Raw genomic sequence first — 15,937 nt, 5'->3', positions numbered from 1 at the left:
CTTCAGGGGTGACCATTCCTTCCCTCCACGGGCAGGTAATCATGACAGATGCCACTCTGTCGGGCTGGGGAGGTGTGTTCAGGGATTGGTCGGTTCAAGACCTCTGGTCACTCCGGGAAACCCTTCTTCCAATAGACATTCTGGACCTGGGGCGATTCTTCTTTGTCTTCTTCGGTCCATGAGCACTCTAATAAACCAGTTTTTATTTCTAATTCACTGCTGGTAATACGGCTTGAATTCCACTACTTCTTTCGTATGAAGAGCGCCACAAAGGATCATTTTTTCTCCTCCTTCTCAATTGTCTTCTTCATTGGGAGTCCCATCTTCTGTCCCGTCCTGTCCGCACCCAGTCGGACAACGCCTCGACATCAGTCTGCACGGCGGCGCTCGCAGTTCGGCAGCATGGCCGAGGTGTCAAAGATTCTCCTCTGGACGGAACTTATTTTTCCGGCGGTTCCTTCCGGGTGTGCTTACTGGGAAGCGGACTTCCTCAGCCGGTCCTCAGCCGACACAAGCGAGTGGTCTCTACATCCAGTAGTCTTCGCGCAGATCTCTGGGGCATTCTAGACGGAGACCTTTTACATTGAGTCTCCAGGTAGACGTGAGCCTCGCCTCCCCGTGTCATCTGGTCACAGACGTCGCTCCTCCAGAGGATGTTTCCCGAATCGCCGCTCTGCCATGCCAGAGCCGCATACCCGGTCAGGGTCGCCCCCCTCCAGGGCTGCCTCCACTCGTTCACTTTCTCCTGGTGAACTGGCGGATGAGGCTTCCGAATCGGCATCTGACTCGGAGGAGGCTCGGATATAGTTGAAACGGTCAACTCATTGGTTGCAGCCATAAGAGACTCCTTTCACTTAGAGGACCCAGGATTTTCGGACGTTACTCCTGAAGTATCCTTTCATTGTGCTCAACCAGCACCTCAAGGGTTCAGCTCTCATGCTGAACTTCACATCCTTCTGGAATCTGCATGGAAACATCCGGACAAGAGGTTCACGGGAATGAAGAGGGTTCAAGTGTGTTACCCATTCGCCAAGGACCTTGCCTCTAAGGTGGTTTCCCCTCTCTCAATGGTTCCTCCAATTTCCCGCCTCTCTAGGCTACTACACTGCCACTGGCAGATGCAGCTGCCTTCAAGGACTCGACAGACCAGACGGTGGAGTCCTTAGCGGAATTTGCCTCGGACGCAGCAGGCTCTGGGTCTGAGGCCCTCATGTTGTGGTGCTCACAACTCAGTCAGGGTATCCTGACAGGATTTCCCCCTGGAGGATCTATCTTGCTTTGGTTCTCCAATGCTGGGGACTTCTGTGCATAGCTTCCACGTAGTCATTCCGTTGTGCTGCCTTTGCTCTAGGTCTCCTAGCGGCCCTCCGCCGCCCCATGTGGCTTAGGGCGTGGGATGCGGGTGCCGCCTCCAAAAGGTTTCTTACCGAGTTGCCTTTTACTGGTACCTGTCTCTTTGACAAGTGCCTTGATGAGATTATCTCTGTGGCAACGGGGGGTAAAAGTTACTTGTTGCCTCAAAATAATTTTTGCTTTTCTTCCCAGGGGAAGTCCTCTTCCTTTCGGTCTTTTCGGACCTTTGGCCCCAATAAGGGGTCTTGGCAGGCACCTTCGCGGGACAAGAGGTCTCCCTCGTTCCGGCCACGTTCGTCTTGGAAGGCGGACACCAACCGTTTTGACCAAATCAGGTAAGAGCGATCCCACTTCCACATGGAGTGCAGCCACCACCCGCAGGTTTTTCTCGGATGGGAGGTCGTCTCTTACTTTTTCGAGACATCGGGACCACACACATTCAGGAAGTCCCGAACACACCGGTCTCCTTCTCCGGGAAGCAGTCTCGGTAGGCCCTCTAGTCCCTGCCCAGGGAGTCATTGTCTCCCTGTTCCTACAGGGGAATATTTTTGGGGTTTTTTATTCCACCTTTTTTGTGGTCTTCCAGGAAGGCGGTTTTGTGCTGCCGATTCTGGGCCTCAAGCGTCTCACCGTCATCTTCTCTGCCACTTCCGTGGCATCCAAGGCACAAGAGGAGTGTCTTTCCTCGGTTGACATCAAGGATGCTTATTCCTATATTTCCCGGCCATTTGCGGTTCCTCCGCCTTCAGTTTCCGGAGGGGCTTTTTCATTTCGTAGCCTTACCCTTTGGTCTGGCCACTGCTCATCGGGTCTTTACCATGATCCTTGCACCAGTGATAGTCCTGTTGCGGTAGTGCAGAGTCTCAGTGATTCCTTACATGGACGACCTTCTCATCAAGGCTCTCAGAGTCCAGACTCTAGAGACTGTGGATCTTACTCTCCAGACCCTGAATCGCTTTGGGTGGACATTCAGCCGAGACGAGTCGGTTCTCTCTCCCACCCAGTCTCTGATCCTCTGGGACTTCACTCCACGGTCTCTGGCCGGATTTGTCTTCCGCCGGACAACCGTCTGACGCGCCTGTCTGGAGTCAGCTCTCTTCGGGCGAAAGCCCTAGTTTCCATCCAAATTCGTATGGAAGTCTTGGGTCGGATGGTAGCGGCCATGGAGACCGTACCCTTTGCTCAGTTTTCATTACCGTGCCCTTCAACTGGCGATTCTCTCTCTATGGGACAGATCTCCTCTGTCTCTCGATCGCAAGGTTGCTCTCCCTCGTCGGATCCGTCAAGTCTCTGCTCTGGTGGCTCCGTTCCCCCCTTCTTCTTCAGGGGTGACCATTCCTTCCCTCCACGGGCAGGTAATCATGACAGATGCCACTCTGTCGGGCTGGGGAGGTGTGTTCAGGGATTGGTCGGTTCAAGACCTCTGGTCACTCCGGGAAACCCTTCTTCCAATAGACATTCTGGACCTGGGGCGATTCTTCTTTGTCTTCTTCGGTCCATGAGCACTCTAATAAACCAGTTTTTATTTCTAATTCACTGCTGGTAATACGGCTTGAATTCCACTACTTCTTTCGTATGAAGAGCGCCACAAAGGATCATTTTTTCTCCTCCTTCTCAATTGTCTTCTTCATTGGGAGTCCCATCTTCTGTCCCGTCCTGTCCGCACCCAGTCGGACAACGCCTCGACATCAGTCTGCACGGCGGCGCTCGCAGTTCGGCAGCATGGCCGAGGTGTCAAAGATTCTCCTCTGGACGGAACTTATTTTTCCGGCGGTTCCTTCCGGGTGTGCTTACTGGGAAGCGGACTTCCTCAGCCGGTCCTCAGCCGACACAAGCGAGTGGTCTCTACATCCAGTAGTCTTCGCGCAGATCTCTGGGGCATTCTAGACGGAGACCTTTTCGTTTCCGGCACAATCGGAAGATTGTTTAATTTGTGTTGAAGTCCCGGGACCCCCTGGCTCTAGCTGTGGCTGCCATTGGGATTCCTTGGGCGGGGTTTCCCCTGCCCTCTCTGTTTTCTCTCCTTGCTCTCCTTCCCAGGGTTCTGAGGAAGCCCAAAACAGAGGACGTCCCCGCCATTCTGGTAGCTCCAGATTGGCCCCGATGGTCGTGGTACGCAGACGTATTCAGGCTCCTGGACGACGCACCACTGCACTTTCCGCTCCGTCCGGACCTGCTCTCTCAGGGTCCTCTTTGCCACCCCAATTTACAGTCGCTGCATTTGACGGCATGGTGGTAGAGACCGTGGTTTTGAGGGCCTAGCGGGTTCTCTTCCCGAGTCATTCACACCATGCTCAGGGCTCGTAAGCCCTCCTCCGCAAGAATTTACCACCGTACTTGGCGGTCTTATTTTCGCTGGTGTGAAGTTCAGGACTTATCCCCTGTAACCTTCTCGGTTCCCCGTCTTCTCTCCTTTTTGCAGTCGGGTTTGGAACTGGGGTTGTCTCTCAGTTCCCTTAAAGGTCAGGTTTCGGCCCTTGCTATTCTTTTCCAGCGGCCTCTGGCTTCTAATTCTCATGTCCGCACCTTCATTCAAGGAGTGGCGCATGCTGTTCCTCCTTATCGGTCACCCTCTCCCCCTTGGGACTTGAATCTGGTTCTGAGTGCCCTCCAGGGTGAATCCTATTAGCCCCTTAGAGAGGTGTCTCTCCGCCTCCTTTCTTGGAAAGTGGCGTTTCTTGTTGCTATCACCTCCATCCGAAGGGTGTCTGAATTGGCAGCTCTCTCCTGCTGTTCTCCATTTCTGGTGATCCACCAGGACAAGGTTGTTTTTCCTGCCAGATCCTTCCTTTTTGCCTAAGATGGTTTCGGCATTTCATCTCAATGAGGACATTGTCCTCCCGTCTTTCTGTCCTGCTCCTTCTCATCCTAAGGAGCGCTTACTACACAAGCTTGATGTAGTTCGGGCTGTTCGGTCTTATCTCTCCATCACTTCTTCGTTTCGTCAGTGCGATTCCCTTTTTGTCCTTACCGAAGGTCGTCATAAGGGACAATCTGCTTCCAAGGCCACCATTTCTCGGTGGATTCGTTCTGCCTTTCAGAAGCCTTCACGGTAAGGGGAAGATTCCTCCTTTCAGGGTTATGGCTCATTCTACCCGTTCTGTTGGGGCATCCTGGGCTCTCCAGAATAGAGCCTCGGCCTCGCAGATTTGCAAGGCGGCTACCTGGTCGTCTTTGCACACTTTCTCGAGGGTCTACAGAGTTGATACCTTCGCATCGGCTGATGCTAGTCTGGGCCGTAAAGTGTTGCAGGCGGCAGTGGAACGGCAATCTTCCTGACTGCTTATCTGCCCACCCAGGGGACTGCTTTGGTACGTCCCACGGTCCGTGTCCCCCAATGGAGCCGATAGAGAAAAGGAGATTTTTGTTTACTTACCGTAAAATCTCTTTCTCGGAGGATCCATTGGGGGACACCGCTCTTTGACCTGTTGGTCCTCTCCTATTGCTCTGGAATATAAACTGATTACCTCAGGGCCTGAAGGCGGGTATATCCTGCTGGGAGGAGACGACTTTTTTTTTATTACCATAGTGTCACACCTCCTGGAGACAGCAGCATACACCCACGGTCTGTGTCCCCCAATGTATCCTCCGAGAGAGATTTTACGGTAAGTAAAAAAAAAAATCTCCTTTTTTTTTTTCTTAAGGGGAGGCTAATTGTGGGGTCAACTTACTTGGGGGTTCTCTATTTACCTAACTACAGGGGGCTTTAATATAAAAAGGAGGGGGATACCCTCTACTGGGGGCATTAACTTAATTTTGAGCATTAGTGAGGACCTCATGTTCGACATTTGCCTAAGGATTCACAAAGTTTAGACATGACATTGAAAAAAGTATTGGTAATTGATGTCAGCAAGTATTTGGGGAAAAAAGAGAATGTGTGCTGTCTAAATGGTATCAGGGCATCCCTAGTTCAGCAGTAAATAATGATTTTATATGGGTTTTGTTTTACAGCTTTCACCTGCCCTTCGCAACAGGTTTACAGAGATTTGGTGCCCCCAAAGTAATGATCGACATGACCTTGTAGAAATCATTAAGCACAATCTGAACCCAGAAATGTCTTTCAACTTCTCCAATGACAATGGTAGTGTGTATCTGTGTTTATTTTATTTTATTTTTTTTGTGGATGTTTTCTCTATTTAAGTGTTGATTGCAAGCCTAATAATAAAACATTCGCAATGTATTCAGTTATAATTCTAAAGAAATGTATACACAGTCCCCTGGGCTCTATTCTGCAGATAGCTCCATAATGTGGTGACCAACATTGCATAATTTTTTGTCTAGTATATTTGATAAGGAAGAAAATTCAGCATGCAATCAGAGGTACAGTAAGCACAATTTCTTTGGCAAGTTGTACAGCACTGTACTACGGTAGTGTATAGGAGCCAGCAATTAAAAAATTTTATTTTCCTTAAAAATGCTATTTCTTGGTCGCTCTTCATTGGGGGACACCTTATGGATGTGTATATGCTCTTGCCACTAGGAGGCGCTGACGCTAGGAAAAAAGTTGTCTCCTCCCTGGCAGGAAATACCTCCCACTGGAAGTGAGGTAATCAGTTTTAGCTAGTGTCAGTAGGAGGCAAGACACAGGTCTGGAGCTCTCCAGACCTGGTCTTTTTTTTTTTTTTTTCAGGTGGGGGTTCTGTATAGCCGCCGGACCTTTGCAGTGGCTCCCTCCGCAGATGTTTTCCTGCTCCCCTCTGCACAGCTTCTGTTATATGTTTTACCTTACCCCATAGGGTGTCAGCAGCATGCTGGGTGAGGGGTTTATGGTGGCAAATGGCTCTTTCTCCCCCGTGCACAGTCCTGGGATTATGGCGGCATATTGCTCCACCCTTCTCCCCCGTGCCAGCGTGTGATCTGGGGGTTTATGGGGGCACGTGGCTGCACGAACAGTGAGGCCAGGCAGCGCCTCCCCTCCGGGCTCCCACGCACCACGGCCTCTTCTTAAGAGGTTGTTGGCGCTCTGTAGCAGAGCGGCTCCGTTGGCCCCCCCTGAGCTGCATCCCGGCAGGAGCTTAGCCTTGGAGCTGTTCGGCAGCTGGGCCTGCCCGTCTGTTTCTTTCTGGTTTTTCTTCTGTCCCTAGAGTGTCCCTACTTTCCCTATGGTGTGGGCATCATGCCCTCCTCCCTTGGGGACCTCGCGGACAGTCCCAGCACAGGGTGCCTTTCTCCCCTCGCTTCTTCCCTGTTATAAAAAAAAAAAAAAAAATTTCCCTGGTGACTGACCATTTGGTGTAGCTTGGTGCCTTCTTGTGGCCAAAACTTGGTGCCCCCGTGTGATGTCACGCCCCACCCTCTCAATTCAAGTCTATAGGAGGGGGCGTGACAGCGGTCACGCCCCCTCCCATAGGCTTGCCATGAGGGGGCGGAGCCGTGACGTCACAATGCTCCGGCTCCATGATCGAAAGTAATCAGCTCCGGAGCGAACACTCTCCGGGGACTGATTTTAACGGGGTGCGGCTTGCAAGATCACAGGGGTCCCCAACGGCGAGACCCCTGCGATCAGGCATCTTATCCCCTATCCTTTGGATAGGGGATAAGATGTCTAAGCGCCGGAGTACCCCTTTAAGGTATCCCTCTGGCTTCCCTCATTCTCCATTGTTGCGCACTGTCATGGAGCATATGTGAACCGCCTTGGCGGGTTGTTACCAGGGATTCATGTTCCCTGGGGAAACTACCGGGTATATATTCAAGCAATCTGTTCTCTTTTGAGGTTCCTCATCTGTCAGGTGTGCCGGCCACCCATCCTGTAGTGTTTTTTTGGAATGTCATACTATAGGATTCCCTTCTCCACAGGATACCGCATCCATGGCTGGTGGACATGATAGTCTTGCCTGTCACACATCTCACAGCTGCCGCATGTGCTGCTGGCACTCCGATCAGTCAGAAAGTAGTCTGCGTGGTTTCCTCTGATGCCTGTCACTCATCACACAGCTGATGTAGCTGCGGCTGGAGTACCTGTACCTCACTACTGTGCGAGGTGTCAGACGGAATGACTTGTTGTCTGCTATGGACCCATATCTGTAAGCCAGACAGTGGTCTACATGGTTTCCCTTGCCATCCGTCACATGGCTGATGTATCTGCAGCTGGAGTTCCGGTACTCCACTGCTGTGCGCGGTATACGAAGAACTGACCCTGCGTGTCCTAGGGGGTTGCAATACATGGCTCATCAGCCTCCCCCAATCTCCCAGAGGGGCGGGTTTCTATCAGGTCTCCTAGGCCTCCCCGCCTTCTACCTATGACAAAGGGGCACAGTTATCTCCTATCTGTCTCCTTTCCGCCAGCACCTGGAGGTGTACTTGTTCAGACAGACTGTTTTTCTGCACAGTTTCTGCCTCCATCGGTCTCTAGTTTCCGTACCTCACTTCTGGGGTGAGGGATCTGGAGTAGGGTCCCTACGGGTACATGGGGTTGATGTCAGTTAGACAGTCCTTCGTCTGCTGGGTCTTCTACACCACCAGGTCGCCTGTTGGATAGGCCGCACTCCAGTACCCCACTTTCTGTGGGAGATCGAATGAAGTGACCCTGTGCGTTCAGGAATCCTATACCAGTCGCCAGACTGTTGGCCGCATGGCTTACTGCTATGTCGGGTCAACTACCATACACTTTGCACACCGTGGGCGGTAGTTCAGGTACCCAACTGCCAAGGTGTAGTTCTGAGTGAGTCACCCCATGTTGCTCCATGTGCCTGATATAATGCACCACATACTGGTTTACAGGGTTCCCTACTTTACCAGGTCCCTCTTTGCATGCATGCTACTCTGTCTGAAGTCTGGTATCTCCCTCCACTGTGTGTTTCAGTATGCAGGACCCTGTGTAGCCTTGGTCTCAATGCCACGTAGCCAGAGTGTCCGCTTGGTTTTCTCAGCCACAAGGTCACCTCCCCCATTCTTGCCGATATCCTGGCTGCAGTCCAGTGTCTCTCTTTGCAGGTGAAATTCTGCAAAGTGTGTGTCTATGGGTTATGCAACCTTTTCTGCCTGTAAGTCGGACTGTGTCTGCGTGTTTCCTGTTCCACATACATCCTTCATCTCTTGAGTCTGCGTCTGCAGCCTTGGTGTGTGGCACCATTAGGAGATTGTGTGGGTTTTTTCTGCAGGTTACAGAGGCTTTCTCTGCAACAGCCTCAGTACTCTGTTCCCCTTTCTAAGGTTGTAACGTTGGTCTGCTATGGGCATACCTTCCTTTTCTGCCGGTCCTTTGGATGTCGACGGTTTCTTTTGTGTCTGCAGTCTTGGTACCTCACTACTACCGTGGGGTACCCATGTCTGTGTCCTTACATATGCGAAGGCCACTCTGCACATGTAGGGCCCACTTTTCCTTCTGTTCGGTAAGATTTGCCGCGGGGCTTCCTGTGATTTTTTTTCCACAGGTCTGCGGTGATTGAGCACCTCTGTTCTGGCATGGGGCCTGATGGGGCAACACAGTAGGTTCAGACCCTCCAGGTATCTTTCCGGGGTTTTCTGTCCAGGGTGGCTCAGGCACCTACTCTGTTGCCTTAGTCATCGTCCGAAATGGCTCTCAACGAGTGTGCTTCTTACTTGCATTCGTAGTCACGTCTTGTATTTTTGCCCAACTCCAGTGTGCATGTTTCTGATCCCTCTGGGCGCTCGAGGTGGCTCCTCCGTACCGTGATGGGTTGTCGCAGGGGCCCTGGGGGGCTACATCCACCCAGTACTTGTCCCGTGGCTGTGGGGCGGCACTTCCCTGCTTCAACAGTGCCTGGTGCACTTGGCCAATCCCCCTTCCACAGGGGGTACAGGGATCGGGGTGCTTAACATGGTTAGTACCGGAGTTTCATCTTGACCACCCCCTGTTTCCCCTCCACTAGGGGGGCCTATTTCGTTGAGCATTTTCTGCAGCCAAGATAGTAACATCTCACTGTTCCCACTATATAGGTGGGGTATCTGGCTGGGTCCTTGTTTTTTTGTTATCAACAGAGCTTTTTGCTGTTTATGCTTGTGTGCTTACTGCCCACCATTGCAGCCTGGCGGTCTGTTTCTTGGTTATCTACTGCGGCTCACGCAGCCTTGGCACTCTCCTCTGTTGGAGGAGTTTGTAATCATGCATGTTCCGGAGACAGCTGGTCTAGCCACTGTCTGTTGTTTGGGTCCTACCATTGCTCTTCTCCTCACTTGGCACACTCTCCCTTGAAAGGTGTGTTCTTCCTTCCCCTTTGACAGTATCAGTTGTACTGCACTGGCACGATAGTCTTCTGGAGTAACCTTCCTGTGCCCAGCACCTGAGAGTCCCAGCTTGGTTCCGCTTTGTTTCCCCCTCCGTTCCCGTTCTGGCGGGATGTTCGGAGTGCTCTGGTACACTCGGACCACTGGGGTCCTAGACTGGTTAGTCACCTTGGCTTGGACTCGGTCCTAGGATACTGTGGCATGCCTTCTTTTCAGGCGGCTCTCCCGTTTTTTGGGGCCTTGGTGATGGTTGAGGACTCGGGTGTAGCTATCATGTGTAGAGATCTGGCCCAGACTCTTCCGTGATCCTATTTGGTGGGCGGTCTTTTTGTTCTGCACTTCTTAACTTTTTCATGTCTCGACATGGAATTTTGTCGCCCGGTGAGTTTTGCAGGCGTCTGTTTTCCTCACTTTTCAGGTGTGAGTCTTCCAGGGGACTCGGGATCCTCCAATTCTCAGGTCAGCTGCTTTGGTGTTCTGGGATGCTCCTTTTTGTGGTATTCCGCTCGTTTCTTGTCTTTGATTTTCCGGTACAGTCTTCCTGGTGAGCAAACATCTCCAGTTTCCAAGTCTGTCTCTCCGATGTCCGGGATGCCCCCTTTTTTAGGGCATTCCGCTCTTTTCTTCCTTCGGGGTCCATATCCCCTCCCCGAGTTGGAGGGTGTTCTGGTCACCCGAATTACCAGTCCAGCTCCTGTCGCCTTCCGGGGGCTCATGGTGAGCTCCTGGGATGGCAGCTGTTCTGGTCTTTGTTCTCATCACCAGACCTCCTTAGAGCAGATTTCATTCTCTTTTTTTTTTTTTTCCCCTGTGGTTTCTGGTCTCCACCTCCTGTGCTCTCCTTCTGTTCAGGCGTACACTGATCTCCCTGCTGGGTTCGTGGGAGTTGTTTATCTGCTTTCGGGATGGTTCCAGCCCATCTGGCTCCCTGGTTGACCTTTTCTGGTCTCTCTATATATAGCCCAGGTGTCTTAAGTTTCTACAGAGGACGGTCCCTTCTTGGGTGTCCTAGTCCATCTCCATGGCCGGGGGATCTTTCGGGACCTCAATTTCTGGGCCAAGTTTGTCTCTGGCCTGGGGGCTCGTCTGCAGGCCTTGAGGACAAGTGAGTTTGTTCTTGGAACTGATTCCCTTTCTCTGGTGGTTGTTTTTTCCCACCATAGGATACTGCTTTGGTACATCCCATCCATACAGTGTCCCCCAATGAAGAGCGACGGAGAAAAGGAGATTAGATATATATTTATATATATTTATATATATATATATCTATATAATCTATCTATTTATTTTTGTTCTCACAGTAAAATCTCTTTCTCGTATCCTTCATTGGGTGACACTGCACCCACCCATTTCTTAAATTGTTGTCCGGATGGTCTTTTCCGTTTTTTTATCCAGGATTCTTTCTCTGGTCCTTCAGACATGTTCTTTGTAGGCTTCTCCTACTGCTTTGTGACAGAACTGATTACCTCACTTCCAGTGGGCGAGTATATGCTGCCAGGGAGGAGCAGACTTTTTTTCCCCTAGTGTCAGCGCCTCCTAGTGGCAAAAGCATATACCCATCCATAAGGTGTCCCCCAATGAAGGCTATAAGAAAGAGATTTTACAGTGAGTACGAAAAAAAATCTCCTTTTTTTGAGAGCCAACATCTGCATAGAAAAGAAACACAAAGTATAAAAATCATTCTTTCTTTGGTTAAATGATTGCTTGGCTATTGAAGTACAAAACCAAAAGGACAACACGCCAAGGAAAGGAAGAAGTTAATCAGGTATAGCCACCATAGCGGTGAATAAATGATATGTACCATATATATCCCCGAGGTGAGTATGGGGATATATATGGTACTCCATGTGTATAGATAACGCCAAAGAAAAAAGAAGACCAGAGTCATTTATATAACAAATATTGTGTACCATTGACATGAAGTTTATTAATTACATAGAGAACACAATGCAATATCAACTGCCCTGCACATTAAGTTAATGGTAATATATATACAGGTTGCATCCCATGGCAACCATAAAAGGATGCAGCGTGTGAACATAAATAAGAGAGTATGGTATAATCAAAAGGAAGCTACAACGTACTTATTGCACATAAAGGTATATAGCAGTCATATCAGGGTGCCTCTTATTTATGTTCACACGCTGCATCCTTTTATGGTTGCCATGGGATGCGACCTGTGTGTGTGTGTATATATATGTGTGTGTATGTATGTATATATATATATATATATATATATATATATATATATATATATATATATATATATTACCATTAACTGTTAATGTGCAGGGCTGGTGATATCACCTTTTTTTGATGCTGTATTCCTCTCGCTATTACATGTTTTTATCATGTGCATTGTCTTCTCTATTTAATTAATAAACTTGGTGTCAATGGGACACTATTTGTTATATAAGTGACTCCGATTTTCTTTGTTCTTTGGCTAATGATGGTATAGTGTTTCAGGACACTATAAGTTAAAGGAGTACTCCACTGCTAGATATCTTATCCCCTATCCAAAGGATTGGGGATAAGATGTCTGATCACGGTTGTCCCGCTGCTGGTGCCCCTGCGATCTCCCGCAGCACCCAGCGTCCTAAACAAACGCTGGGTTCCTGTGGCAGTGGTTGTGACGTCACTGCAACGCACCCCTCGTTACGCAACGCCCCTCTATTCATGTCTACGGAAGGGGGCATGTCAGCTGACACGCCCCCTCCCCTAGACATGAATGGAGGGGTCGTGGCGTGACGACATGATCACCGTTCCGGCTCAGAGCACCCCTTTAAGTATTAAGCGTATTCAACTTACAGTAATTTTCCAAGCGTGTATACATTAGTATTAAGTACAGACATTTATAATACTCTTGACACTGTACAGTCATGTATTCAAACAATCTGCCTACAGTTATGTTGAACAACTTGTTGTCATGAATTCATAAGATGTGTACCTTATCCACAATTAAATTGTGACACTTTTTCTTCAGGTGCTGTTGTAGCAGATATGATCATGGATTTTATTGAATGGTTGAAAAACCAAGAATTTGGACGTCAGTGCATTCTTAGCATTCGAGACATTCTTTCCTGGGTGAATTTCATGAATGTTTCAGTAAAAAATGACTTGGAGGCACAGTATGAAGGAACTAACCTCAGTACCATTGCAGCTTTAATACATGCTGCCTGTCTTGTGTACATCGATGGCTTAGGATCAGGTGGGTTTTTCTGCTTTGAAACCTTATTTGTGTGTTATTATTTATATTTTTATATTTTATATTATTTTGCTATTTCCATTTATTACATCAGTTGCTTAGTTTTATTTAAGAAAAAACTCTCAGAATTACACTATATTCATTGTGCAAAATTCTCAGCATATCCAAATGACATCTGAAATACAAATACAGTTTACATTACAAAATGACTTTCATGAAAAAGTAAAATTATTAATAAAATAGATGGTATAGGACTGTGAAAATGGTTGTTGTAAAGACATAGGGGGAGATATATCAAAACTTGTGCAGAAAAAAAGTGGGTCTTGTCTACAGTAACCATTAAAGATCACTTATTTTATTTTTCGGTCGCCTACATTCGAGGGGCACTGGAACCGTGGGAATATGCTGCTGACCCTAGGCAAACAAAAAAGAAGTCTGCTCCTCCTGACAGGATATACCCACCCACTGGCTCTGAGCTAACCAGTTTTAGCTTAGGGTCAATAGAAGACTCAGTTCTGGAGTTCTCCAGACCTGGTCTTTTCTCTTTTATTTTTTTCTGGTTAGGTATGTCTAGTTAGTGTTCTTTTCCCTTTGTTATTTCTAGGTTGGGCAACAGGAGCGTGGAGCTGCCTGTTCTCCCATATGCAACGAAGGGGCACTGTGGTCCGTTAACCCCTTTTTGCCAGCACCCAACCCCAGGTGGTTGTACCCCAGGTTCTTGTCCCCCTATTGACCCTGCTCGTCTCGCTATTGCAGTTTGGCATGATTCAGCATGGTGTTAAGCTGGCTGAAGACACCGGAAGTAAGAAGGGGTAGGGGTTCAAGTCCCTTCTCAACGTGGTCTAGGCTATGGCTTTGGCTCCGCCCACTTAATCAGTGCCAGGCTTTGCTGGTGCACAGAGCGCTTTTCCTCCCTCCCAGCCAGTGCCTATAGAACGACGGCACGCACTACAAGAAATCATAAGATTTATCTCCTCCCCCCCTTTTTTTTTTTTAAAAACCTGTAGCAGCTCAGCGCACACTCCTGACTCCTGCTCATCCTATGGTGTTTCTGCCCACCCCTTCATTCACCTGCAGTGATGTTGGCTCCTCCTCACTGCTTTTGACTTCTGCAAGCTGCTCTTCTGGCTCCTCTTCTCTTTAGGACACAGGAACCTGGGTGAGCTTGCTCCTTTTTTGGCTTGTCTGCTTTACTTGTCTCATGTCTGACCCTAGACCCAACGCCCCCTCCAGACAGTTGGCCCCCACTTTGGTTAACTACTACTACTACTCCTCATATGGGTTGCAGAACCAAAATGCCTGGTGGTTCAGCAGAGTCCACTTGTTCTGCCTGCTCTGTTGCACGACCCAGCCCTACCGCTCAGGATGGTTCCTCGGAACTTGTAGTTGCCGAGCCCACTCCAGAATATATCTCCTCCCTCTCTTTCAATTTCTGATCTGGTGTGGGTATCAGGTTGTGGCTTCTGCTTTGGAGCGATCCTTCATCTGGCCATCCTCCCAGGAGGCTCGCTTCTTCTGACTGACCCGCCCGGAATTCTCACAAGCGCCCCAGGCGCTTGTCCTTGGTCTCTTTTCCCAACTCCTTAGTTTGTCCTCCCTACGCTGCTCCTGCACACTTTCTTCGGCATCCCTTCATCGTTCCCTCTCCCACGTCCATTCCCCTAGGGTCCCGTTCCAGGTCTACCACACTTCGCTCAAAGGAACCCACAGAGCGTTCCTGGTCTCTGGGGAAACTGGTGATTGTGCAGTCTTATCCACCCTCAGATTTGGAGGAGCTGTCACGTATGCTGAACATGGTGGACAGCCTTGTGTCAGAGACACCTTTCACTTGTAGGACACAGGAACTTTGGACTATGTACCAGAAGTTTCCTTTTGCCACGCTTGCTGTTCATTCCTCACACTGAATACGATGAGCTGCTGGACTGGACTTGGAAGCACCCAGAGAAACTTTTCGAAGGGGCTACAAAGCTTTGGACTAGGTTTCCATTCTCCAAGACATGGTCTTGAAATGGACTGCCCAATCTACGGTGAACGCTCTTGGGTCTTGTCTGTCAAAGTCCACTATACTTCTGCTGGCGGACAAGGCTTCCTTTTAAGGATCCTTCGGACAAGCAAATTGAGAATCTGGCCAGGTTTGCTTTTGAAGCAGCTGGTTCAGCCTTGATTCCGGCTTTCGCTTCCATGCACATGGGTGTCCAAAGTTCTTTTGGCTTGGGCCTCCCAACTTCGCCAAGGCATCTTATCTGGGGCCTCCTCAGAAAATTTGACGGACCTGGCGCTTCAGATCTCCAATGCTGGGGCAAGAGCTGACTGGTGGCAAGAGCTCTTTGTTACCGCAAAACAGGGTACACCATACCGATTCCCGCCAAAAGACTTTTTGCTTTTTGTCCCTTTTGGTCATTCACCTCTGGCTGTTGAGACAAGCCGTTGGCCTCCCAAGACCAGAAGGCGCCATCCTTTTAAGGATCTTGCCTTTTTGAAGCCCAGTAACTACAAACCTCCCACTACCTAAAGGGACACCCCCATCTAAGGTTTCCTCTTGGGTGGGTGGTCATCTGTACTTCTTTAGGGAAATGTGGTTTGTTTAGTTGCAAGATTCTTGGGTGCTGGACGTAGTTTCTGAGGACTATCGGATAGTTTGCTTCTATTCCCCAGGATGTTTTATTCCGGTCCCGCTCTTCACACCCTTAGTCCGCTCTTCACACCCTTCTTTCCCTAGTGGAGATTGTACCGGTTCCCCCATTGGGAACTTTTTTCTGGATTGTATTCGTATCTCTTCGTCTTCCCAAGAAGGGAGGCATTGTCTGGCCGATTTTTCAACTTGAAGCTTCTCCACTGCCATCTGCGCCTGCAATACTTCCGCATGGAGTTCTAGGTTCAGTGGTTGGGTCTATAGATCCGTCTGAAATCATGTCCTCGATAGACATTAAGGGCGCTTACCTGCACTTCCCCATCTTACAGGCTCCTTAACGGTTCCTCCGTTTTACTGTCCCTGTGGGCCATTTTCAGTTTGTGGCTCTGCCCTTTTGGCTAGCCACGACCCCCAGAGTCTTTACCAAGATCTTGGCTGTGGTGATGGCTATTCTTCGCTCACGGGAAGTGTTGGTACTATCTTACCTGGACCATCTGCTGGTCAAGGCAGCCTCCCTGGAACAAATTACCAGGGCGGCACCGGCAACGTCTTGGCGATGG

The 15,937-nt window shown here is 49.4% G+C and overlaps 1 protein-coding gene across 1 annotated transcript in view; it reads left to right on the top strand.

The window, feature by feature from the left end:
- The window catches only part of MDN1 (midasin AAA ATPase 1), a gene marked incomplete in the record, with an annotated part of 346,772 nt that overhangs the window by 144,701 nt on the left and 186,134 nt on the right, over window positions 1-15,937 (top strand). The window contains 2 exon segments of the mRNA XM_056566109.1: window positions 5,305-5,434; window positions 12,524-12,748. Of these exon segments, the coding sequence (XP_056422084.1) occupies window positions 5,305-5,434; window positions 12,524-12,748 (355 nt within the window).

Source organism: Hyla sarda, chromosome 3, assembly GCF_029499605.1.
Source record: "Hyla sarda isolate aHylSar1 chromosome 3, aHylSar1.hap1, whole genome shotgun sequence".
NCBI classification, from domain to species: domain Eukaryota; kingdom Metazoa; phylum Chordata; class Amphibia; order Anura; family Hylidae; genus Hyla; species Hyla sarda.
The sequence above is the reverse complement of the archived record's forward strand: the minus strand, read 5'-3'. Positions and strand labels throughout refer to the sequence as shown.